This window comes from Barbatula barbatula, assembly GCF_947034865.1.
Source record: "Barbatula barbatula genome assembly, chromosome: 2".
Taxonomy (NCBI): domain Eukaryota; kingdom Metazoa; phylum Chordata; class Actinopteri; order Cypriniformes; family Nemacheilidae; genus Barbatula; species Barbatula barbatula.
Genome location: NC_136767.1, coordinates 5,846,011 through 5,872,889, shown reverse-complemented (window position 1 = coordinate 5,872,889; position 26,879 = coordinate 5,846,011). Strand labels below are relative to the sequence as shown.

At 37.2% G+C, this 26,879-nt stretch overlaps 3 protein-coding genes across 9 annotated transcripts; 2 read left to right on the top strand and 1 right to left on the bottom strand.

Annotated features, from left to right (window-relative positions):
• Positions 1-747: 747 nt before the first annotated feature.
• taf6 (TAF6 RNA polymerase II, TATA box binding protein (TBP)-associated factor) lies at positions 748-13,058 on the top strand. 2 transcript variants are annotated; one of them, XM_079451301.1, is made up of 15 exons: positions 748-959; positions 1,938-2,101; positions 2,554-2,640; positions 2,732-2,885; positions 2,991-3,047; positions 4,018-4,137; positions 4,225-4,340; positions 4,634-4,711; positions 5,176-5,277; positions 5,504-5,686; positions 5,931-6,005; positions 9,714-9,839; positions 10,217-10,390; positions 10,480-10,671; positions 12,049-13,058. In XM_079451301.1, the coding sequence occupies exons 2-15, from the start codon at positions 1,946-1,948 to the stop codon at positions 12,334-12,336; spliced, it is 1,908 nt and encodes a 635-aa protein (XP_079307427.1). In that variant the 5' UTR covers positions 748-959; positions 1,938-1,945; the 3' UTR covers positions 12,337-13,058. The 2 variants fall into 2 exon arrangements, with proteins under 2 accessions (XP_079307427.1, XP_079307426.1); XM_079451300.1 differs by having other exon boundaries at positions 776-959; positions 4,018-4,340.
• Positions 13,059-13,250: 192 nt separating this feature from the next.
• Positions 13,251-18,153, top strand: LOC306911467 (transmembrane protein 272-like). Of its 3 annotated transcripts, none has more exons than XM_079486841.1 (5): positions 13,251-13,416; positions 15,559-15,642; positions 16,488-16,538; positions 16,631-16,837; positions 17,764-18,153. In XM_079486841.1, exons 2-5 carry the CDS (start codon positions 15,579-15,581, stop codon positions 17,967-17,969), a joined length of 528 nt encoding a protein of 175 aa, XP_079342967.1. In that variant the 5' UTR covers positions 13,251-13,416; positions 15,559-15,578; the 3' UTR covers positions 17,970-18,153. The 3 variants fall into 3 exon arrangements, with proteins under 3 accessions (XP_079342967.1, XP_079342965.1, XP_079342966.1); XM_079486839.1 differs by lacking the exon at positions 13,251-13,416 and adding an exon at positions 13,505-13,790 and having other exon boundaries at positions 16,473-16,538; XM_079486840.1 differs by lacking the exon at positions 13,251-13,416 and adding an exon at positions 13,523-13,790.
• A 156-nt stretch (positions 18,154-18,309) lies between these two features.
• On the bottom strand, positions 18,310-23,749 carry LOC306911451 (low density lipoprotein receptor adapter protein 1-B-like). Of its 4 annotated transcripts, XR_013788260.1 has the most exons (5): positions 23,499-23,736; positions 23,236-23,294; positions 19,638-20,243; positions 19,338-19,522; positions 18,310-18,578 (listed from the first exon to the last, which is right to left on the bottom strand). XR_013788260.1 is itself a non-coding variant. In XM_079486813.1 (4 exons), exons 3-4 carry the CDS (start codon positions 20,239-20,241, stop codon positions 19,461-19,463), a joined length of 666 nt encoding a protein of 221 aa, XP_079342939.1. In that variant the 5' UTR covers positions 20,242-20,243; positions 23,236-23,294; positions 23,499-23,749; the 3' UTR covers positions 18,310-19,460. The 4 variants fall into 4 exon arrangements, 2 of the variants coding, with proteins under 2 accessions (XP_079342939.1, XP_079342940.1); XR_013788259.1 differs by lacking the exon at positions 23,236-23,294 and having other exon boundaries at positions 23,499-23,746; XM_079486813.1 differs by having other exon boundaries at positions 18,310-19,522; positions 23,499-23,749.
• Between the last annotated feature and the right edge of the window lie 3,130 nt (positions 23,750-26,879).

The following is a 26,879-nucleotide window of genomic DNA, read 5'->3' as shown; positions in this document are numbered from 1 at the left end:
GTGACATCAAGGTACCGCGACAATGAGTCAAAACTGGTACTTCCAATTTACTCTCGCGGTACTTGGGTGTCATATGATGATCACACTTGCGCAGCGCCACATCAAGTCGTTTCGCCCTTATTCTTGGTGCGAAGATTTACTTAAACAAATAACAAAGATTTACATATTCGTTTAATCCGTTATTTTACTATTTATCTTCTGTGGACGTTTCCATTATTTGTTAACTGTACACCGAGAGCTTTCCTGTTAAGCCGGCATTTATACTTTTTACATTTGTGAAATGTTCGTTATAATTGATTGTATCAAAAATATGATTATCGTCATTCAATTACCTTTCTCTTATATACGTCATAATAAAATTTAATATTCACAATAAGATTACGTTAACGTTTAAATAAAATATTGCTGAATATGACTATTTTCATACATTTTTATTTGATCAAGTATATGTCATGAAAATAACGAAAAGGTTTAAGGTTTTGTTGTAGGCACGATTAGTTGCAAAGCTCGTGTGTGCGGACAGCGGGAACCTTTAGCAGGCTGACTAATGGTTGACGAGCAATCGATCCCGTCATTAAAGAGACATAAGAATTAAACCACATCAACATTATGATTTGTCTCATGATATTGATTTATTTGATGTTTAGATAATTGTAGATTTATATATATATAATAATAAGTGAAATGACGGACAACTCAGTATATTTAGCAATTTTATATGTTTTTATGTTTCGATGTTCCTTTGATACTCTCAGGACCGTTCAGCAAATTCAAAATGGCGGATTTTCGGAAAAATGGTTCGGAGCTAGACAACACATATGAAGTATAAATAAAATAACAAATACAGAGGTTAAATAAACAAATAGCCGCGCAAATAGAAGGTGGGTAGCAATAAATACAGGATTCGTTCGTTTTTATTTGTTTTAATCGTTCTATTATCCTGGGATACTCTTTTAAAGGTAAGATCCCTGCAGTTCAGTTCTTCTGCTTTTTTCCTATTTATTGTAGGACAACATCTATGAAAAGAGTCACTTTGTATTGAAATAATCAGTTACATTAATTTTAAGACACTTGCATGTGTGTGCGTATAACTTTTAAACAGCGTAAAATGTAAGAATTAAGAGTTTGGTTTCCGCATTACGTGGGTTATTTGTGCTCAAATGTGTGCTTGGAAACCCCTCAGATCAGATAAAAAAACACTTCCACTTTTGTTGGATTGTGTTTTGGAGCGAAATGAAATCTGACAGATCTAAAGAGTGAGAGAGGCACCAAATGAAGTCTTGATGCTACTTGATGCAGTACGGAGGAGAAAGGATGTAGTCAAACTATTTTAAATTGACGCGTAGCGGATTAAATATATCTTTAGGGACCCAAATAGTGATTTTGCCTTCTTTATTCATAGCACAAAACAAAACCAAGAAACTACTCTTTAAACACGGTTATTCATAGTTTTGTTTTGATTTGTTATGATCATCGAAAAGATTAAAGTCAATCTTTATGATTTAAAAACTCCTGCAACTATAATTATCCTCGATCAAGAGTTCAGCACATATTTTCTTGTATTGTATCAAAATATTACATTCATATAAAAGATGTCACATTATTCTATAGGTCTAGTGATAACCAAGTATATATGCCAGGCCAATACATTTCTGATATTCTATATCTAATAAACATTTATTAACAAATAATACATTCTTTCTGTTTTCAACCTTTTATCATTTTGGTCTCATTTCTTATGAATAAATGATAATTATATGTAATTTATTGGCATTTAATAAAAAGACCTGTATCGGCACAGTTTCTGTAAACATATAGCATACATTGTGATCGTATGTACAGACTCAAGGTCTCTTTTCAACTGTCGCGGCGTTCAGCTTGCTTTACACATGTATTGATGACAACAGTTATATGAAGTGTAAATATATGTGCTGCAGTGTGAAACATGGCAGAGGAGCGCAGGCAGAAACTGTGTTCGGTGATCTTGCCCACTGAATCCATGAAGGCCATGGCGGAGTCAGTAGGTGTGGGCACACTACAGGAGGAAAGCTGCCTGGCCCTCAGTGAAGAGGTCAGCTACAGGATCAAAGAGATTACGCAGGTATTTATATTCGCACCTGAAAATGTGTGTTAAGTTACAGTGTATTAAGCATACCTACTAGGAATTTATTCATGTTACAATTGAAAAAAAAACTTTTGAAACATTTAGAAAATTGAACGAATGGTAATAAACAAATACATAAGATTATTTCATATTGTTAAATAATATTTAAAATATCTCTCTTTGATTATCTTTAAATTGTGATAAAGCATAAAGATATAATGTAATTATTGAATTACACATTTAAAAATGTTATTATTTTAAAGAGTATATTGAAAATACAATTTAGATGCAATTTAGAAGCGTACAATACGCTTTAAACAGCTTAATTTAGAATGTTTGTCTAATAATTATGAAATGATAATTGCATTACGATCAAATAGTCAGATCATTACGTAGTAGATTTTACATTATTGATCCTTTTAATCGTGCTTTCGTAATATCTCCCACAGGATGCAATGAAGTTTATGCACCATGGCAAAAGACGCAAACTTACTACTAGTGACATTGACAATGCACTTAAACTAAAAAATGTAGAGGTGAGAAGTGTTTTCCATACTCTGGTTTCTCCTACATTCAGTTACCATTACAAACACCTAATTGTCTTTTTATTGTATGCATCTCGTTTAGCCGCTGTATGGCTTCCAGTCTCAAGAATTCATCCCGTTTCGCTTCGCGAGTGGAGGTGGCAGAGAACTATACTTCTATGAGGAAAAAGAAGTGGATCTCAGTGACATCATCAACACCCCGCTTCCACGTGTCCCTCTTGATGTGTCTCTCAAAGGTCTCCTAATCAGTTTTAATCTCAAAAACTATTTACATTTCTTTTAGTATTTAAAATAGCATTTAATGTTTAGTAGCAAAAATTGTATTTCATTCTATTTTCCAGCTCACTGGTTAAGTATTGACGGTGTTCAGCCAGCAATACCAGAGAACCCACCCCCTGGTAAGAAACCTTTCTTGTCTACTTGCTCACCTCCACATTTGTCCGACATGGTTCTCTATTTTTGGCCAAAAGGGAGAAACAAAACTTTGTGTTTTGAATTGCATAGTAATATATTTGTAGTATTGACTGATAATGAAAATGGTATGTATGTGTGGAATATAATTTTTTTCGCGTTATCATTTTATTGGATAGTTAAAGGCACAATATGGAAGAATTTTGTTATGAAATATCCAAAAATCACTTTCACAGAGTGATATATTTCATGCATTTGTGTACTTACATTATCCCAAATGGTCCCAAGAATGTGAAAATCCAGAGAAATTCCTTTTTCAAAAAATGGCCATCCCTTCTCTCCCTTGTATTTGTCGTATATCAGTGACTTAATATCCGTTGGTCTGCAATACCCTCAGATTTCTGCTTGTAGAAACTACGGCAACACGCAAATCCTGAAGTGGTTATACAGCATCTGTTGTTGTGAATCATAATTACTCTTTGGCGAGTAAACTAAATTATTTGTTAATATTTCTTTTTTAAACGATGACTGTTTTAAACACGTAAAACTGTGTAGCATTACGCTACCAAATCAATAGACAAAGTCCAATATCATTCGCGGGCTAACGTAGAATTACATTCCACGTTTCTTGCAATCTAATTCATTACGATGACATAAAATTAAATAATTAATTACCTCGTCCGCGAACATGATGGGCTATCTCCATACGCCTCTGGATGGTGAAAAACACATGTCCCATAATTCCACTCTCCTACATAACGTCATTTAGCTTCCAAATTTACATATTGGCTTTAATGCTTCAGACTTTTTTAAACAAAAATGAGTAAACATGGATCCACTTGCTGAATTAAAGAAGAAATGGATCACTACTTACTGTTACAACATAACAAAAATTGTAGCCAGTATTTAGTATATACTGTGCAGTACATCATAATTAATCTCTTTCATCTCTCTCAGCTCCTAAAGAGCAACAAAAGGCAGAGTCCACAGAGCCTCTTAAAGCTGTCAAACCCGGACAAGAAGAGGAAGGTTCCATACAGGCCAAGGGTCAGGGTGCAACCTCAGCAGAAGTCAAAGGTCAGTCAATTCAACTAGTTCAAAATGAAGTATACTTTTTATTTCCACTTTTCTTACATATCTCACATTTCTTTCTTTGGGTTTCAGGAAAGGAGAAGGTCCGGATGAAGCCACGCAGCACACACGAGCTGTCAGTGGAGCAGCAGCTGTACTATAAAGAGATCACTGAAGCCTGTGTGGGCTCGTGTGAAGCTAAAAGAGCGGTATGCGTTTACAAACACATCCAAAATTAATGTTCAGTTTATTCATTTTTTAATCTTTAGAAATATATTCGTCCTCATTAAAACTTAATTGTAAGTTGTTCATCTGAGGTATGTTTATGTTAAATGGTGTATGCCTTTTTGATCTCTGACAGCATCATAGTCATACTTGAATTCAAGTAAAAAGCCACATGCCACAGAAATGACCAATCAAAACGTTGTTCCTCATATTTCTGTTGCAACAGGATTGAGTAATTGCCTGAATTTCTATATTTCACTTCTTTATGTTCCACCAGGAGGCACTTCAGAGTATAGCCACAGACCCAGGACTCTATCAGATGCTCCCAAGGTTCAGTACCTTCATTTCTGAAGGCGTGAGTATTTTCTTGGTTTATTAAATAATTTAAACAAAGATACACAGGTTACCTAAAAATATCAGTTCTGTCCTCAACAATTAGGGTATGCTGTCTGCTACCACAGAAAATAATTTCCCTTCATGCTTCAGTATATATATTTAATTCAGTTCAATTCAGTTCATACTTCTGTATTCAGAATATACAGACAAACAATTACTTGCAACAGACACTATTTATCATGCAAGATTTCATTCCAAGGCTTCCAAAAGCAGGATGAATATTATACAACTCAGCGCCTTTATATAGGAAAATTGTTAACTAACTATATTGGTTGTTATAGCTGCCTTTTCTGTGTTGTAGTCGATATGTGATCAGAAATCAACTCAAATTTAGAGATTTGTGACACACAGGCAAAGGCCTTTGTTGTGTAATTGTAAGTGCTGGTTTATACACTCTTGACACATATCATATCTCTCCATCAGGTGCGTGTTAATGTGGTTCAGAATAATCTGGCTCTGCTGATATATTTGATGAGGATGGTAAAGGCATTAATGGATAACCCAACTCTATATTTGGAGAAATATGTAAGTACTTGACACATTATATATTATAACACATTCCTCATATTAGCTTGTATGAAAATGTTGACTTGTTTAAAGGAATCGTGTCCTATAATTTGTTTTACGAGCACCATTTTCTACCATACTACTAACCTGTGTTATATATAAGACCCTAATGATGGACCCTTAAGACATCTAGTTGAAGTCTATTAACATGTTTCATAGCAAAGCCTCTTTCTGCTTCCACCAGCTCCATGAGTTAATCCCTGCAGTAGTGACATGTATAGTGAGCAAACAGCTTTGTTTGAGGCCTGATGTGGACAACCACTGGGCTCTCAGAGACTTTGCTGCAAGACTGATGGCTCAGAGCTGCAAGACGTTCAGCACGACCACCAACAACATCCAGTCACGTATCACAAAGACTTTCACCAAGGTATGTGTGTGTCAAAGATTCAACTTCTCTGTCTGAAGCATGATTGGGTGTTTCTCATAGAGAAATGAAACAAACAGAAGGAACACAGTTAGAATCCTGTAATATAGCAACTTGGATTTGTATGTTATGTTTGTTATTCCAAATGGAGATTATTATCTTAGCCTGTGTCTAGAGTTTTCAGACTTGGCCAAGTATGGTCATGTCAGAAGTCCCTACATCCTTAATAATTCTTTCTCTCTTTTAGGCATTGTTGGATGATAAGACTCAGTGGACAACTCGGTACGGCTGCATTGCGGGTCTTGCTGAGCTTGGACATGACGTGAGTGTCTGAAGTTCCACAGCCACTTTCTCACATACTTTCAGCCTTCTTTATAGCGAGATGCAGTAGTATTCTGTTTAACGTAGGGCTTCACAATAAAACTAATACAAAACATATTTACTCATCAGTTATTTAATATAAAGCATTGATTCCGTTAGGGGTGTCCCCGACTAAGGATTTACACATTCGAATCAGAATTGTCGAATCTTTCTATAGTCGACTGATAGTCGAATCATCTATGTGTGCGTGTGAATGGGTTGGGAGGGGCACGACACTAGGTAGTCAGCAGGAGGAGGGTAAACTATTTTTATTTTATTTTACACACTGCACACAGCAACAACTTTTAATAAAGCGACCAAAATTGCCTGCCAACTGACAGACGAACTGACAATGGCTTTCTAATTTAGTTTAAAATAAAAGGTAATGTTGTGGATAAACATTCGTAAAACCTTTTCTCTCAATATTTTAAAGCCGCGATCGAAATACAGAACATCACACAAATATAAAAAAGAACATACCTAGAATACCTAAAAAAAACCTGCCTAAAGAGAAAAAGAACACACTTACTGCAGAGAGGATTTGCATTTTGCGAAATTAAATTAAAATCGGCAAAATTGCCTGTGCCAGCATGCTTAAAGTGCGGCGCAACATCAAAACAACAAAAAACAAAAAGCATTAATTTACAGAATTAAATTAGAACATAATATACATTTCTAATAATAAAAAAATAAAATAAAAACGAAATCAGAATCAGGTCACAGGAAGCATAATAAATGTGTGCAAAATGCCAAAGTGCAGGGGAACATATATAAAAAAAAGTTAAATTAGGTAACCCTGAGTGATCAATAAATAAAATAAAAATAAATAAATTATTAAAACAACGAAAGATTATCCAGAATTGTGAACTTTCTCTTTTTAACTGCCACAACAACAATAAACGCTAAACTGACAGTTTTTTTTAGCTAAACATGTTCACAGCAAATTAAAATAGAAACGGCTGACATGTTTGAAAACACTTGTACCCTACCCGAACGAAAAAAATCCAGTCTTTCACTCTGCTTGTGTGCGTTTGAGTCTTTTCATATTGTGTGCGAGGAAAACCAACTTGTTAACGTTGGCCGGCAGCAGTGCGCTCCTGGTTTTACTGATAATAAATCCAGCCTTGGAGAAAATTCTTTCTGATGGTGTGGAAGTAGATGGGATGCTGTGGATTCTCTTTGCGGCCCTGGACAGCTTTGAGTATCTCTCCTCGTTCTTTTGCCACCATTCCAGTGGTCCTGTACTGCTTTTTGTAGTGTCCTTTAAATAAGCGCTCATCTCACTGTCCCCTGGCTGTTGCTCCTCTTCATCACTGGACAACAGCATTGACATCACTTGGTCTTTCTCTTTTTCTTGTCTTGAAGGGCCTGCAGTATAACGCTCCTCCACCAATTCACTGTCATTACCTACCTCCTCTACAGGCCTTGCAGCTAAAGTCTCAGCCAGATTTTCCACCACAGTATAGGCCTTGTTCCTTTGCTCATCATCAGTGAAAAAAGAAAGCTTCTTAAAACGTGGGTCAAGAATTGCAGCCTTGATATAAATACTGCTCTCCAAAAGACGACCTTTAAGCTCCCATCGTCTGTTAATCTCCTCAGTCAGGGTTATCTTGAGGGTCTTAGTAACAGCATTGTCCTCTTCATGTACCACCAAGTGTCGTTTCTTAATGTTCATAAGCATCGGAACAGTGGCAGATAGAGATGTGTTCATATCTTGTGACAAAAGCTCTGTCAGTTTGATCATTGGCTTGAGAACATGGACTATGTCCTCTGCCATTCTCCACTGGGATGTTGTTAGCTCTAGATCACGGTCGGACCGTTTGCTGACACTTGAATCTGTCAGCACAGCTGAAACTGCACCCCTTTGTTCTAACAGACGATCGAGCATAAGATAAACAGAATTCCATCGAGTGGCAACATCTTGCACAAGTTTATGCTCTGCAACATTCAGTTCTCTTTGTTTTTCTGCAAAAGTGCTGTGGTGGCCTTTGCGCTTTTTTTGAAGTGTGAAACAAGGCGCCTCGCAGAAGCAACAGTGCGACACACGGGATCTTTCTTTAATGCGCTGTTAATGCACAATTGAAGTGTATGCCCCGCACAACGGACTCCCTGTACAGTTCCCCACGATGGGTCTTGGGCCAGTTGATTGGTGCATGCAACCATATTCGTTGCATTGTCATGGACAACAGAAACGATCTTAGTACCTGGAATGTCCCAATCAGAAATGACTTCTTTCAGTGGTTGTGAAATATGTTCTGCTGTATGACTTTCCTCCATTTTTTTGGTTGCTAACACAAAATTTTCCAGTCGCCAGGTTTCAGTAATAAAGTGGGCTGTAACTGTAAGATATGCCTCCATTTGCAGTGAGGTCCAAATATCTGTGGTGAGGCTGACTGATTTGCAATTGTTTATTAACATGTAAACCTCCGCGCGTATGGACGCGTATTTTGCATCCACCGCATGCATAACCGTCTCTCTTTTGGGAACGGTGTATCCTGGCTCAAGTGTGCGCATTAATTCTTTAAAACCTTCACCGTCCACGACATTCACTGGCCTCATGTCGAGCGCAATAAACTCTTCAATTTTGTCCGTGATTTCTCTTTTCCTTTTCTCGGACAAAGGCGGTCTCAAATCTAGCTTTCTTTGAGTTAGTTTTGGCGCAGCTCCGGTACTACTAGATGAACTGCCGTCGTCTCTCTGATACTGTGGGTGGATCTAGAAAAAAGACGAATATATTTTAAGTCACAACATATGATATTAATATTCGTAAATTAAAAGCGCCATTATATATGAAAAAGTGAAACGTAGGCCTATTTATTGGTAAGAAACGTACCCGTTTTAAGTGGAAAGCCATGTTTGTTGTTGATGAATGGTATGACATGAGCTGTTGGCACAACTTGCATTTAACTTTTTTTGGATCATCTTTTACAATTTCAAAGTGCATCCACACTTTAGATTTTCTTATCCCAGACATTGTTAAGAAATCCCTGCCGCCAAGATGCTCCTCGTCTGTCACGGATCAGGGAAAGTGAAACTTAAATATGTCACAGGGGTGGTTGGATTTATTCACACACACACGTAAAAAATATTTATTGAACGCTTCTTTCTTTTCACGTTTTTTTAACAGCATTATTAATTAAAGGTTGTATAACTTAATATAACCGTACAAAACCAGTACTTCTGTGGGAAATTGAGCACCCCCATATTGCCAAAATGGTAAGATTGTTGTTTTATAACAACCGCGAAGATTCGACTGTGAGATCGGTGGTCGAATCAGGCTCAGCATATCGATGCATCGAATCATCGACTATTCGGGGTCACCCCTAGATTCCGTTTAAATCTACTTCCGTTACGACATGTTTTGCTAAACAGTGGTTAACCAATCACAGACTGGTTTTCATTGTGTAAACGGCTTTTAAATGAGGCCTTTCAGTAACGGCTGTAAGACAAAACAAGAATGCTCCCTTTATAAATGTCATGTGTAAATAAGAGATGTATTGTTCAGTGTAGACAGCTTCATTCATTTTAAGGGAAATATTCACAGGAGCGCAGAACTCATGGACAGTCAGTAAGAACATGCTGAATTGCAGGACCCATACCGTCATGTGGTTTAGTCATTATGTTAGTGTTGCATGGAGAAAAAACATCTAAACTTCTGCTTTTCATGTAGGTGATAAAGACGTTGATCATTCCACGGTTGTCAGTTGAGGGCGCTCGCATTAAAGCGGTGATGGATGGGCCGGTGATGTCAAACATCGATAAGATCGGAGCTGATCATGTCCAGAGTCTATTACTGGTAAGCACAGCAGAGTGACACGGGTCAGTCATTTACACGCACTGCTTATACTTCTGGAATTAAGCTTTGAAAGATTATGAAAACAAAATGTTTCATTGTGTGGTTGCCAAAACAAGCGTTCAGCACTCACACGTTTTTGGAAACTCACAATACATTTGTTTTAAAAAGAAACACACAGTCAGTTCTGATTTCAGTATGAAAACTTAGCTTGAGTAGCACTTTCAGAAAAACTGACACACACTTGTTTAGGGAAGGCGGGCGAATATCTATGCAACTAGATTTAAAGGTCTAGAGGTTAGCACCCAAGCTTTGGTAAATCTTATGCTTTATCAAAAACAAATGTCTGACATGCATTCTCTCTCTTCACTTGTGTTTAGAAACACTGCGCAAGTGTAATTGCCAAAACTAGGCCGGTCCCAGATGTTGTGGATCAATACAAAGCAGATTACGGTTATCTGGGCCCCATGCTCTGTTCACACGTGGTGAAGGCTCGTGCGCAGGCTGCCTTCCAGGCCCAAACAGTCAACCGAACTACACTTACCATCACACAGGTCAGAAAATGTGCATAAAAAGTAGTTGTTTTTTATCTTATTTAGAAGTAAAATTATTTAAATCAAATGCAAATTGTCTCTCTCTGTAGCCCAGACCAACTCTGTCAATGTCCCAAAGCGGTTTGACGGCAACAAGCGGTTCTCGTACACCCAGCATCATTAAAGTGCCCAGTTCTCTCACACTCATGTCTACTCGGCCTGGAACGCCCACCCAGCCATCACCCCCAGCCACCAAATATATAGTCATGGCAACCAGTGCAGGTGCTGCCTCTACACAACAGGTAAAGGGTTTTGTAAATTTACATGTTATCGTGTAGCAAACATTGTTATCCAATGGGTCATTCCGTATCAACTCAACCAGAGTTCCCCGGCTCAAATGTTTTTTTCCTATTTTTACAGAAGCAAGACCAACATCAGTAGTGATGAAAGCCAAAATATTAAATGCCACCGACGAATAGTTATTAAGTATTTAACTGATTTGTAGAGGGAGTTAAAAATTACAATTTTTTGGAGACAAATTAGGTAAAAATGACATGATAAATATGCCAGCGTCATAATTATATATTTTTACAAAGAGATTGGTATATCTGTTAGTAAATCTTTTAATTTTAGCAATCCTTGAGGCATTTTATGCCAATGGTGACAACCTCAAAATGAAGAAAGGGCATTTTGTGTTCTTTTTACACAATTTTTACGAGATAATTTTACACACCTTTAGAGATTGTTCTACGTGACCAACTTGTCTTTTGGAAGCTACATTTTTACTGTTAACTGTTAAAAAACACATATTTCCAGTGTGGGTCACTTCATTTATTTTAAAGAGGAATCTGAAGAACAAATAATGTTGGAACTACAAATGTATAGTTTTTCCTTGTATCAAAACAACTGCATTAACCATTTCAGTGTCCTTTTGGCACGGAGTTACTGTTAAAAATCATCGTGTTAAGGCACATTAACTTGCTCTTAAATAGTTTATTTATAATATTCTATATTTCTTTGAGTTATAAGGAAAGTTTGATAGAGGAATGTTGTTAATAATGGCCCAAGCACTGATGATGTGAGGAATTGCACTGTTTGTTATAATCCTCAAAATGAATTACGTTTTTGAGAGCCTAAACATGTCTGAAAACTCTTAGTTTACCACCTCTATGTCAGAGGTGGTAAAAATTTACATCTGAAATGAGTTTCAGAATGAAGTTTGCCGCCACCTACAAATATCTCTAGGACTGAACCTTGTAGGGCTTTAAAAATTTAGTTCCCAAAAGAAAACTTGGTCAAGTACAATAATCTAAAAGTACATGGACTTACTGGCATGCAAATTTTGTAAACATTTTTTTTAGTTGGAATGACCCCAATGTGACTTGAGGAACATGAGGACCACAAGCAATTTGTCTTGCAAGATCCAGCAACACAGTTTTGCAATGGCAGGTTTCGAGCTGAAGCCAGAGTAGACTAGACTTCCTTCATTTATAGTTGTGGTATATAGCTCAACATATTTGTTAAAATTTATACCGTTTACACATTTTTACATTCAGTATGTGTCCAAATTTATTTTTCAGTATATAATTTACATTTTACAGTAATTGTGATATATTATAGAAACACCTCTAATCTAGTCTGTAATCTGTTGTAATTGTAGATGTAATGTTTTCCTTTAGGTGATCACTCTCAGTTCCTCCCAGTCCGGTTCACCCATCACAAGTACCGTCCCCAGCACCCCCACATCTTTACAGTCACTTGTCAAACTGGAGTCTGGAAACCCAGGAGCAGTGGGAGGCTCACGCCCTCTCCAGAAATATATTGTGGTGTCTTTGCCTTCATCTTCCTCACTGGAGAACAAAGGCTCAGGCGTTCTCCCCACTTCTACCTCACCCATCAGCATGGAGACAACGGTGAAGCTGGAGCGCTCCGAATCACCGGCCGCAAGCATGCAGTCGCCACACTGAGACGTGCAAACAGTGTCACGTGCACCACAAAAACACAGAAGAAAAACAAATGTAGCTTGCAATTAGCCATAAGGCTTATTTAGCAATTTTGAAACAAACTGACACACTCAGTATTAGAGGAGGCAAGCTAATAGCTATGCACGCTTTGACCATTAAACTTACTCAAATACATTGACACTGCCCACACAGAATACTTCAAACATTACCACTCAAGCATGTATGTACACAAAAATACATGTCTGCATACTGTATATACATGTACACACACATGAATACACATTCGCCATTATGGCTGCAAGCACAAAGATGCCAAAACATCGACAACCTTGTGAAGCTTTTGCACACAAGAGTTGCAGAAATAGAATCGATGCTGATTGTGATATAAAGTTGCTGTGTAAACCACAGGACTGATGCGGATTGTGATTAGTGATGTAAAGTTCATGTGCGTTCGCCACAGGACTTTAATGTTTCAATAATGAATATAAAGTTCTGCTCGTATTTATAATGGGAGCAGGAGCGATGGATTTTGGATTGAGGGGGTACAAAAGAGACAATGGATGTTATCGCCATCACTGTTCACTATTCATGTGGATAATTTTGCACATACATGTGTGCTTGTTGACAGAAAACCGGGCATTTATAGGGTTTAACAAACAGTTTAATTGATTTACTATTTAGTGTTCATTTTTTATCTTCTATAATAAAGATTGTTTTTAAATGTGGTTGTCATTGTGTAGTTTTTTTATGAAGATATACATTGTTCATATTTAATGTGTCACAAGTTTAGATATAAGCAAGGGCAAATTTCCGAACAAAAGAATGTGATTTATGAAGGATGACTTTTACTAATCTGTCAACTGTCTATGTACTTATTTGCGTAACTAACATTGTTAGCAGCCCATTCAATATCAGAAAGTTTCTACTATTGTGTTTGTCAAACGAAAGCAAACCGAGCGCTCCCTCCTCCCCCGATGCAGGCTGGGAGGGTTTGGAAGGACAAAGTTTCCGTATGTGGGAAAACTCAAATTCATAAAAACGAGTAACGTTGGCTTGACAAGGAGTAACTTATTTCTGGCTTCGGTAAGTTGTACATTTTGCTGAGCTTGCTGTGTTTTCGCAAATGTTTTTCAGCATGATCGAAAATAAAGGTGGGGTTCGAGCGCCAACTGAGCATAAAAAATTACTTAACACGATCATTTTGAACCGTTCACGAAACACATAACTATATTCATGTTCACAGAAACATATTTGACTCGGAAAACCGAACCCGGGCCAGCCAGCGCCTCTTGCGTGGTTCCGTGTTTAGTTGATCCATCCGAGCAGCTGTTTATGACGTTTTAAAACTCGGTGCTGCTTTTTAAGTTTAGGTGATTTCTTCTTTTGTGGCTTTCGTTATTTGTTTTGTATTGAACGTTGAAAGTCCACAAATGTGTACATGGCGCTCATGACTGAAAGTAAGTCTTTTTATTTAACTTTAAAAGGGCTAGTTGTTTTTTATAATATTTTAATTTTATATTATTGGTTGAGTTCGTTTGATTCGCTGGTTCAGGTGTTACCAGTTTTGCTGAAGCCTGTTCGAACAGGACAAGGCTTTAGGACTGTGTTCAACTACCTACTGCTCGGGGGCAGAGTCGTGAATGATATTATTGTAAATCAAAACAGCTTGGGCCGTTTCTCAATATGCGTTCTTATTCGTGAGCCTAACCGTATCCATAGTACGACTAGTAATTTGCTTTCCTTGTTTTTGTTGTTGTTTTATTGCGTTCTTCTGCGGTTTTGTGTCCTCGTGTTCTCGCTTTACGTCATCAATAACCTCCACAGTCCGGTTCCAATACTCAAGAACACAAGGGCTGCGTACGAAATCGCATACTGTGACAGCAGCTGAATTTGAATAAGTATACGCCGTTAAAACAGTACGTTCTATATAGTATGAGTGAGTAGTATGATACATTTCGGACCGGTATGCTCTTTGACCTATGAAGTATTAACAACAACTTACACGTGAGCATTGATAAAAAAACATAATTTAGTCATGAGAAATTCATTTTTTGCCATTTACAATAAAAACAGACGTCCGCCTTCAAGTTTTCCGCTATATTTATTTGATTTACTTTTGAAATTTGACCGTTGCTCGGCTCCTGTGGCATCATTGGATAGATAAGTGTCCATCTGATCCACACTCATGAATCTTGGTAGTAGTAGACCATTTGGGTATTTGTCGCCTACTGTTGTTTGCATACTCAGGTTTCAGACATTCTATTCAGAATCATGACTCATACTCATTATCGCCTACTATACAGTATGGAAGTAGGCGATTTCGGACACAGCCAAACAGAGAAGGCATAAAGGTTCCCGAATGTGTTCTCGATACCTTGTGAGCCTACGGAATCTCGCAAGACAGGTCTCCCCAAGAACACAAGCTGCTCTTTACGTTCTTGGAATTGTGAATAGCCATGAATTAGTCTGTGTGCTTTAGAATAGCAAAGTATTTCGAATATGCACAGTGTCGCACACAGTCAAACACACCGGTTTAGCATGCATAGTACAGTATGAAATACACACACTTAAAACACAGTAAGTGCGCTTTGAATAAAAGCGTCAACCAAGTGCTTAAATTAAAAATGTCCTGTTCTCTATACACCACTTCGGATGACATAAACAATGCTGGGGCCAGAAGAACTTCCTGTTCATATCCAGAATATTTATAATGTCAAATAAATATCTTTAAGGTTTAATTATATGTGTAAGGTTTATAATACTAATTATTAATAAATAAATAAATACAAACTGACACTGGAAGTCCGTCTGCATCTTGCAAAGTGGTCTATACAGTACATGGTCATCTAGTGAAGTGTTTGCACAACACTTGTGTTTTGTCATTAGTTTTCAATCATCACTGTTTATTTTTCATTGTGTGCATATTTTTGTGCACTGTATTGTTTTCCAGACCGGTAATGTGTGTATGGTCTGCACAAACTGTTGTATGTGCATCATGTGTCTATAGCTATAATAATGTTTGTATTAGTCTTTGTCTTGTTTTAGAGTTTCAGAGTTTGTAAAAAATTGTGTGCCCTGTACCATAATGGTTATTTTTGTTGCAATAAAATGACTCCCAATATATTGCATAACATATTACATCGTGACTCTGCATTGAGCTACGCAATTTGAATATAAGATGTTAAAAACACATTTTTATGCTCTACTTTCTCTTCTGTTGCTTAGCTCAAAGTGAAAGAAAGAAAATGGAAGACAGAAACTTGCTACAGAATATCCCTACACCACCCAAACCCAGCACACCTGTACTTAGTATGTACGATTGCTCTGTGTATGAGTGTAATTGAGTTGGCATGGTGCTTTATTCCATAACTTTATTAGTGCTTTAAATGCTTTATGAGTATTATAAAAATACTTTATTTGGACAGATATCCTTATTCATGCATATGTTATGTTGTGGTTAGCAACCACAAAAGGGGCTGTAAGTGTGTTGTACAGCAGGCCTGTGGACTGCTGGGAGAAAAAAAAGTTAAATGCACTTAAATGAACAGTTTACCCAAAAACTAAAATTCTTTCATCATTTACTCACACTATTTCAAAAACCAGTATGACTGACTCCCTATTGCGGAACCAAAAATATATTTTTTAAAAGGCTGTATACTGGACCTCATTCGCCTCGTTGGTTTTGTGTCCTTACACTAGAAGTGAATGGGGTCCAGAGCTGTTCGGTTACTTTCAAAATATCTTGTTTTGTGTTCTGTTGAAGAATGAAAGTCATACACATTTGAAATGACAAGAGGGCGAGTGAATTTGAAGATAAATATTTTTGGGTAGACTATCACTAAGTTGTTCCAAACTATCAATTTTATATTATAAATTTTGTTGTTCTGCTGGAAGATATTTGGAACAATGTTTGTAACCAAACGGTTCTGGGACACTCATTGACTACCATAGTAGGAAAAGAAAACTACTATGGTAGTCAATGGTGCCCTGGAACGGTTTGGTTTCCCACATTCTTCCAAATATCTTCTGTTGTGTTCTACAGAACAAAGAAATGTATACAGAACAAAGAAATGATGAGGACATCATTTTCATTACATAGTATAATAGGACGTTTTATTAGACTTATTATTTTCTCACAGAATGTTTTCTCACAGTAATCTCCAAACTCCTTGGGATTATTTTGCCGATCGCTCAGGTATCAATTGGTACGTGTCGTTTATTTTTTGTAAAAGGTTTTATAAATATTATTATTTTAAAATTGTGTTAATAAGCACATCATTTATGCAATCCTTCACAGGTGGGATTTATCTCAATGACTGTCCGAAGCAGCCCTACATCCCCATTTATCTGGTGGTGTCAGGTGTGTTTGCATTGGTCTTGGCACTGTTGGCCTGTCTGCCATGCACTCAGAAGCCTGAAGATGGAACTCAAACTCCTCTAAGCAGCCTCTGCACTGCTTGGAATTCACTGGTGTCGCTGTTTCTCTTCTGCTGGTTTATCGCTGGTAAGATTGCAACAGCAATGTAGAAAGACAGGAATGTTTTAATATTGAGAGTGCAATAAACAATTATTCTAATGGTTCCAAATCTTTTTAATGGATGACCAGTAGAAGTTTTTATTTAAATCCTAAATAACTAACTGGTACTAATAAAATATGTAGCCAAAAAGTATTGAGTGAAATTAAATAGTAGGTTATCTACATTTAAAGAGCTAGTTTACCCCAAAATGAAAATTCTCCATTAATCTCATTACATTCCAGATGTATATGACTGACTGACTTCAGTTGAACACAAACAAATCATTTGATATTAAAATGCCACACATTTGGAAAATAAATATGAGTGTCTTCCGTTCAGTCTCCTTCGGCAAGTGTGACAGCGTTCATGTTTGAGCCTTGTTTGTGTATGAGCTTAAATATTTTTGCAGAATTTTATATTTTTGATACAGTCTGATTTAACCTTACATATATATATATATATATATATATGGTTACAGAGTACCACATGACAAATAAAAAGAATGACTTTTTTTTTAAAGGGACAGTTCACCCAAAAATGGAAATGCTGTCATGAATTAATTATTCAACGTCAAGTTGTTCCATACATGTCTTTGTTCTGTTAAACACAAATACAGACATTTAGAAAAGTGTTAATAACAGAGATTTCTGGGGCATTATTGACTACCATAGTAGAATATTTTTTTATTGTTATGGTTGAACACAAAATATTGTGAAGAATTTAGGAAAGCAATCAGTTCTGGGACACCCTTGACTACCATTTAAACTACCACCGTTACCACCCTTGACTACTGTGATTTTTTTTAAATATCTTTCTTTGTGTTTAAAAGAACAAAGACATTTATACAGGTTTGTGACTATCCCTTAGCTAGTTCTGAACACTCTCACACTATTTCCTTTTACTCCACCTACAGGTAATGTATGGATCTATTCTATTTACCAGCCTAGTTACGACCATGGCACAGACCAATACTGCAACAAGACACTGTATCTGTTGGCTTTCTGGACCACCACATTGATATATATTTTCCTTGGCATCATGTTTCTAGGAGGTTGCTGTATGTTGTGCGGCATGTGTTTGTTTGGAAATTTTAGTGGAAATACAGACAATGATGTTTGATAAACAGGGCCAGACATCTAATGTTTGAGGACTTTTGTCCTTAGCTTCAGATTACAGTCCTGATCATTTTTGCCCCAGACCCTTTTTGATTTATATATGTTTCTTGTTCTTGTCAGTGTAAATGTTTATTTGTACGCTGGGCATCAGAGTCTTTCTTTATAGAGAATAAAATATTTCATGGCTGTCTAGTTTTTTTGATTGGTGAATCACAGCATTCTGCAGTATGTGACTGCTAAAATGTATTTCAAGGTACATGCCATGCAAACAATTCCCTATATAGCTGTGTTAGTTTCATGTTTCCATTCTCTATAATAAAAAATTTCAACTCAAGTCAAAAATGTCACATCTTTATTGTGTTGTATTTGTGTGTTTAGCAGGATAATGTAGTCAGCCAGTCAGTACAACAAAATAACCCATGACAAGGTGATCACATAGCAAACACGTTTTTTACTTTAATAATGTTAGCAAGATATCCAGTATCTGCATCACTGCACACAAGTTCATGTAAGTTCAGGTTTAAGCCTTAAAGAAAAAAAATATATGAATCTTCAAAGTCCAGTGGAAGAGTCAGTCATATTAAAGTACAGAACCGCAGTTTACAATTCCAGCCTACCAAAAAAAGATACAAAAATCTGCTTAGATCAGTTATAGGACATGATTAAACCATTAAAATCAGAGTCAATCTCAAACAATAAAAACCAGTGCTGCTTCAGAATGTTTACCAAAATGAGCTGTTACAAAATCACCTCATCAAAAGAAAAAAGAGGTTTTCAAGATAATTGCTTAAACAGAATAACATTCTTTCTGTATGTAGTCTATACGTGTAACAGGCTACAGTCTCCAGGTTAAATGAATTATAACGTGGAAATGATCAAATACTGTGAGAACAAAATGTCCAAATTTCAGAAACACTAATACTCTATCTCTCTTTGTCAGTGCTGTGAGAAGACTAAATTTGAGGAGCATTAAAACTAAATGCTGAATGTTATTAATGTGTTAATAATAATAAGTGTCATTTTATATGTTCTAACTTTGTTTTCGAAGTGCTTGGAGATCTGTTAATGTACAAAGAGAACATTCAGGTCAATTTAAAAATACTACAAAAATGATGACATGCAATGTTTTAAGAGAACTCAACCCAAGTGCTGAAATAAACTGTTGAACAACTAAAGCAAATCCCTTTTTTCAATTTTATGTTGAAATATTCAGAGCTTTCTTGATGCAATAGATTCAATGTACAGGAAAAGCTCTATTTGCATTCCAAGAATTGGTAACACTCCGTGGTAGCACAGACTAATCTACTGCGATTGCAAATCATCCTCAGACTGCTTGCATCGTAAATCTGTCCCTGTTCTCACACTAATATACCTTTATACTCAAGGCAGATGTGCTTGCTTATCAGTGGCAGTTATCCATGTTCTATGCAAACTCGTTTTCTGTTTCCCTACGGCCTTTCCAAAGAGTAACATTGAAATCCAAGGCACTCTTGTTTCAGTCACTGATACTAGTTCTTCTCATCAGCTCTCTCAGAGGACTTCGCTTCCGCCACTGACCTACAATCAAAGCAAAAAAATTATAATCACATATTTTTCTTCTTTGAAAACATTTATTGACTTGAGGGTGAGCAATACATTTTTTGGTGAACTGTCCCTTAAATTCTTCCCTCACCTTTCCTCATGTCTGCTGGTAGTGTGGAGCTTTTGCTTTGTCCCGTAGCCATTAATGGCTTTTCATCCTTTGTGCTTTCTTCTTCTTTTGTGTGATTGGTCTCATCCTCCAACAAGTCATTTAAAGCCCTCTGGAAATATCTGGCTAAGCAGGCAGTCATATCTCTTGCCCTGTCTGGTCTGCTACACCAGAACACTCTGCAATGCAGCTGTTGGCCTCGCTGCTTACAGATATACAGGAACACATTGGGTCTGGTTGTGTCAGCCGCACAATAAGCGATGTCCTTGAGATAGGTTTTAGTTAGCTGCCTGCTTGTGCTGATCTCCTTGACCTCTACGTAGCGAGGCCGGACGACGAGAGCATGTTCCTTGCCTAGTTTGTCTAAGGTGGCCGCATCTGGCGATTTCTCCAGTAAGCGGCCTATGGCCTCGGCAGCCTGTTCTACATCCAGGGAGTAGATCTTCTCGGTGCCGAGGTAATGCACTTTGAAAAGGGGGTCACCGTGGGAGAGGGCTTGGGCTCGATCCTGGTGGAAGCGGCGGCGGAGAACAGCAGGAGATTTCCTAAGAGTCTGCATGAGCTGGAATGAGCCGCCCCAAGACATGACTGAAATAGCGAGATTGAGAGGGAACAAAGTTAAGATGTTATCATTTCACAAACGCACAAATGAGAAATCTTCATAAGACATTATGTAGTCATTAGGCAACTGCATGCAATATTTGCAAATATTGTGCAAACTGGGATTGACTGTAGTCACTTCTCTATTTGACTTTATATGGGAACCCTCAGAGATCTTAAACACTAGGGTTTGGGTTGAGTTTGGTCTGAAAGCAAGAAGTTTAACACTCTCATTGATAGCTGAATCCAATTGATTCAATCAATGATTCAATATTAAATAAAAGTTTGTTGGGATTCTGTGGTAATGTTCAGTGGACACATACTGAACTTGTGCATGTCAATAAGCGACGTGACTAATGTCCGGTACATAATGTACAGCTTTCCATTCTTTCTCTTTTCTTGGGGCACTCTTTCATCAGCTCTCTGATGATGCTTTGGCTATCGAGCTGCGGACTCAATCCCAGGAAGTTACCGTTGCGTTCCACCCAAAATTCTTCTGCCGCTGCGAACAATGGATGTGTGTTCATATGTGTGTGTGAAGATCGGAGTGAGCAGCAGTGGATGTACATGACATTGTGGATGTAAACCGAAATACAAAAATGCTCTTGCTTCTGATGTTAATCTTAATTTGTGAATTTGTGAAAGAAAAAACGTCCACATAACCAAAAATGCATCATCAGGAAAAATAATTTTGGACCTTTTTTGGATTATAAGTGAGCCTATTTGCCTACATTTATTATTGTAACATTTTTGTAGTTCCTATCTCATTAATTCTCATTATTGTAAAAAATATTGGTACTGGTCATTTTATTAAAATCAACAGAAAGACAAATACTATCATGATAATGTACCATAAACTCTCAATAAGTTCCATAAAAAAATTGTTTTATTACTGTAATGTGAATGAGCATTTTGACATTATGGTAATTATATTTTAGTCATAAATTGTAAATGGTCATAAAGAAAAAAAAAATCTTTAAATATGCCTTTTTTCACAATTTCCGGAACACACAGACATTAAAAAAAATAGCTGTCAACAAACTGTCAACACCATAAAGCAGTCGTGTCTCGTGTTGATTAAAAAAGATCTCATGCTGAACAAAGATAAGCACACTTGTCTGGTGCTTATGTAAACATACTGTATTAATACGCTTGGTTTCAACGGGGTACAGACCCTCTCAAATGTTTCTTCACTGGTTGTAGTATTTTTATTTTGAGTAACAACTTCTGGAGAAAAAATACAAACCGCAAAAAAGTTCAATTTCTCATTAGCTACATTTTTGGAACATTTCAATCGTTTTAATAATAAAAAAACAATGACCTTACAGAGTTTTGAGAAAAAAACTGTATGGTACGCCAGGGGGCCTTTAGGCCTTTTGTTAGTTTACATAGTATCATAATTTCACAAATAAAAAATGACTGATGTATACACAATATCCTGCATTCCGAAACTAAGTTCACATTGCAATACTAAATAAAAAAACAAACTGTTAACACTTGGCAGTAGCATTATTCCCAGGACGGCACCTAAATCATAATCCAGCACAGGGAAGTTGGGGGAGCTGAATAAATCATAATGTTGTCAAATCTGCCACCATATAATGTCAGATAAATCATATGTGGGGCATTATTTAAACCTGATGAATTATGAGCTTTTATGTATTTCCTTCAGGGGAAATGGTTTCCCTGAAAATGCTCATAAAAGTTACATCTTTAACGGTAAAGGATGTAGTAAACGCATATATACATGTTTCAAAAGGAAGACACCGTTTCTCATTCAACAGAAGATAAGTTAAATTTAACAACTTAAATGTGTAATTTATACATTTAACAGGTCAGGCCATGTTCTAGTACATTCAAGGCCCACTAAATAATTGTAAATAACTACAGGATTGCATTAAACGTGTGACCATACGGCTGTACTGTAACTATGAGCACAATGAGCTGCATAAAGTTGTCAAGTGCCTGACTGTCCCTGTTGGTCAAATGCTCCAGACTCTCAATACATGGAAAAGAATAAAAAGAATGGAGAAGCTGGTATTGTATTTACACAGGAAACCCTTATTATTTTAAACTGACTTCCGAAACTTACAATGAGCCCTTATAGAGCCATGAATCATTCTGTCACTAGACAGACTGAAATCGCATTAATACAAGCACAGCTCCAAAACTAAAAAGGTGTAAGACTTTGTTTAATGTAAGCCGTGAGAAGTAACACTTATTTATATCTATTAAAGCAAACAGGATGCTGTAAATGGAACATACTGAGGAATCAAATTGTTATGGACTGTTAAGAAGGTTTCATCCAATCAGAGTCAGTCAGTAAGCGATGCAGGAGATTGATATCTCATCTTTCCTTCAGTAGTGGTTTTATGTGAGCGAGTTACTGACAAGAATACCACTTACTGTTACCACTTATTGTTACTATTCAACCTGAATCAAGAGTAAACTACAAACTCTGCTTCAAATCTGAGTCGTATGTGTTCTTACCGACAAACCAGTGCGGATACAAATCCACCTATTCCAGTAAATACAGTCCTTAATGAATCCTCCAAAACATGGACTGTACATATGTTATTGATGTTAATTCTGTCAATGTGTCTAATCCAAAACATAAATAAATATATTGAATATCACACTGTCTTCTTGAACTGCATGACTATCTGATAATGTAGTTTATAATATATCGTTTAGTTTATAAAAATATAAAACAGAGAAATATTATCCTCATATATCTGGGCACCGCTGTATACAGTATAGCCTATGTATGAAGCTTCCGAAGAGCTGATTCATAAAAGGAAGCCAATATGATACACAAATGAAAACATGCAAAATGATTTCAAACATGTGAAAGTGCAATTCTCCATTCATTTATATGGACTTCTAAGCATTCCTTGAGCTAAACTTAAACGAGCCCCGTACGGCATTTCGGTGGTGGAGGAATGCAGACAGAAGTCTGGGTTTAAAAAATGCACCTCACCTCAGCGTCGCGTTATCAGCACGTTTCGGACGCGCTCCTGCGTCAGTGCGATTGCATTTCTGTACGGACAGACCATTTCAAAACTGTTAAAACGACATTCAGTCAACAAACTGAAAACTTTCACTGAAAGATCAAAGTCACATTTAACCTAGTGCCACCAGTTATTAGGGGTTTGTTCCCGCATATACAGAAAACGCCAGCAACTAACGTAAAAAGCGCCATATTATGTAGTAGTATACGTGCGAATATTATGAAACACTTACCCAGGAGGAGACGTTCGGAATAATATAGGACAAAGTATTTTGCTGTCCACCGCTAATGTAAATCACGGATGAATATAACGAGTGATGTGATTTCGAAATAAGCCTTTACTTTACCCTTTTGCTCAAAACAACATGATTAAATAGCCAGCATGTCAAAACATTCCTTAACTGTATTGAAAAACAAAGTAGGTTCCTCTCATCATCTTTCTCTGTTGGATTCAACGGCTTCTGTTTGCCCAGCTCTTTGTAGTGAAGGAGGCGGGTCGAACTACTTTTCTGCATAGTGGACCGCCCCCTAGAGAGCTGATGTGAGGCAAGGGGGCGTGCTAAACATGTGATACAATAACCCTTTAAAGAAACTAATTTAAGGAAGGAAATATGAACCCAAACACTTGTCAAATCACGCACAACACAATAAAACAACCGTAGAGAAAAAATAACAAGGGGGTTCCTTGTGATATGGTCAGTGCATGAATGTAATGAATGTAAGATGCATAAAGTGTGAAAATTATACTCAAACGAGAATAAAAAACATTGTTTATCTTTGATGTCCCTTGAGAAAATTACTTTTCTTTTTAAAGGTGCGATGAATTAAGACATCAATTTTAACCCGAGCTTAGGTAGTTGTATTCAAGCGAACATCCTAGTGTCAATACTGAAAACGCCCTTGTTACTGAAGTGACAACTGTTATTGACACCTGGTCCAGCGAACGGCAGGTCCTGGAAGGCACCTATCTTGTCATGGATAGGGTGAACACCGCCTCCACAGAAGAATATCAACGGCTACTTCTCTAGCCCCGCTAGTTCGCGGAATCAGATATAATAAACATGCCATTAAAAAGATTGCTTAATATATTTCCGTGCCTGATTGTGGAACACGGTCGGTGCATAACCTTCCTTTGGATTCCGACATTAGTAATGGGTGGTTAAAGTTTATTTTTAAGACGTTCCAGCTCTGGATTTGCGGAGAGACTTAAATTAAAAAGTAGTGCTGTGCAGTCAATATTGGATCGGACAGGAATGGCACAGAAATCTTATGTGAGTAAAACATATTTGTACTATGCGTCACTGTTGCTTAGAGATATGTCCTGATAATATGTAACCTAACGTTACGTGTCTAACCAAATTCACAGAAGGCTCCAACTAAGTTTACTATGCAAACTGCTATCCAATCATATCAGTGGGCGTTACTTCAGAGTCTTCAATTTGGCACGCCCATAAAACAGAGTGCTTGTCGAGCTGGACTCAAAACCCGGGTAGAAAATTACTAATTGATTTAGATGTTTTCGAATGTAAAAACTACGCAAACTTCTTAAAGTAGACCTCAGACAAAAGTATAAAAAAATTAAAACGGACAGTTCAGAACACCTTTAAAGGTCCAGTCAGTAATATCTAGAGGTAAAGTTGCGAATCGCAACCAACCGCTCACTCCACCCCTCCCTTACGAACAATTTGACAGCTTACAGAACATGGCGAATTACATGCAAGGGGACCCACGTTGAATGTAGATAAAAATAGCTCATTCTACTGTAACAAAAACATAACGCTTCATTTTGTAAGCTCTTTTTACACCTCTGAAGACATAGCTATGAATATTATATTGCATTTCTATCAATAGATCATCCCAAAAACGAAACACTGGACCTTTAAATAGGATGACAGTGGGATACTAGACTATACTTCACAGACTTGTGTTGGTTCTTTTGTTCTTTGTTTAGTTCATGCATGACCTAACAAATTGTAAACTGGAACTCGATGTGGTATTGTTGGGAAATAATGAACATCAAATACATGCATAAGATGAGAAAATACCTTGATGTTGGTGTTTTTGTGTTTTTGTGTTCCGCATTGTTTGGTTATTCTCCAGCTTTTCAGTTGATTGTGAGATTCCCTAAAACAAGAACACAATGTTAACCCTAGCTTACAGTCTACATATATCATTATCGCAACAACATTTGTCTTTGAAGAATCTTCAGATGAAATCACTCCCATATGATGAAAATAATAATATGTCCCAAAATCTAAACTTATTTCAGGTTACTACTGTAACGAAACTGTCACTAATAATAATGGTATGGTCTGTACATATACTGAAAAAAGAATAATAAAGAAAACTTCCAACTTAGCTCTGTATACTGTGGTAGGCTTTGAGATCTGTTTTTTGTTGCACTTATGCTTTTTGTTGGCCTTATGTTGTTCCATTTGATTCCATTGTTTACCTCATCTGTAAGTGACTTTGGATAAAAGCGTCTGATAAATGACTAAATGTAAATGTAAGTGAAAATGTGGGAAAATCCCATGCAGTAAGATTCATGTCTGCTCCCATTGACCTTTTTAACTCATACTCATTTCCCAGTGAATGATTACTGGTCAATGTGCATACACTGACACAGTCACCCAGGACTATGGCCCTTACATATGACTTCACTGTCATATGACACAGTAACAGCACAAATCAAATGGCTAAATAAGGTAAAAGTAAATAAATGGTTCCTCCTAAGGGTCAACAAACATCCCCTGGGGAAAATTATAAAAAGACACAGTTTACAGAATTATTTGTGATTACCATGGCGATGGATTCACTTCCTCTGCTACATTTGAAATATTGGCCCTTTAAGGTAACCATTTCAAAATGTCTATTTCAGGACGTAAGCTACTGAGGCTGGCTGTGGGCAAAAACGTATCAAAAATCCTTATTCATTAAAAGATGGCTTAACCTTATTAATTATTGTGCAAAACACCATTATATGATTACATTTAGCAGACGCTTTTATCCAAAGTGACTTACAGAGAAGACAAGGAAACAATAAAGCGATTTAACTGCACAAGTGATCCGATGAAGCTCAATAAATCGCTGACACAAGAGATAATTTAGTCAAGCCATTAATGGAGACCAAACATGCACAAGGATAACAACAATGCCAAATCGTGCACCGTCCGGGTGAGCGGGGCCACTATGATGTCCAGGATGTCACAAACCACACCACACATGGCGCTGCTTATACCAAGATACTAGTTTTCACAAAGCCAGTAAAATACCTATTGAGAGAGAGCGTATTTGTTAGTAATCCGGGCTTCAATCGGTAGCCGGTGGAGAGAGATGAAGAGGGGCGTCACATGAGACATTGGTTCCTGGTACTGGAACATGAGGATCGTTGCTTTGTTCTGAACCAGCTGAAGTGGTTTGATTGCCTTAGCAGGAAGACCAGCGAGGAGTGATTTGCAGTATTCCAGCCTAAAGATTAAAAGGGCCTGGACAAGGACTTGTGCTGCATGCTCACTAAGGTCTTCCTGATGTTGCATGCAAATCGGCATGACCGTGTTGTTTTAGCATTGTGATCGAGGAACAGCTGCTCATAAAAGATGACTCAATCTGGCAGG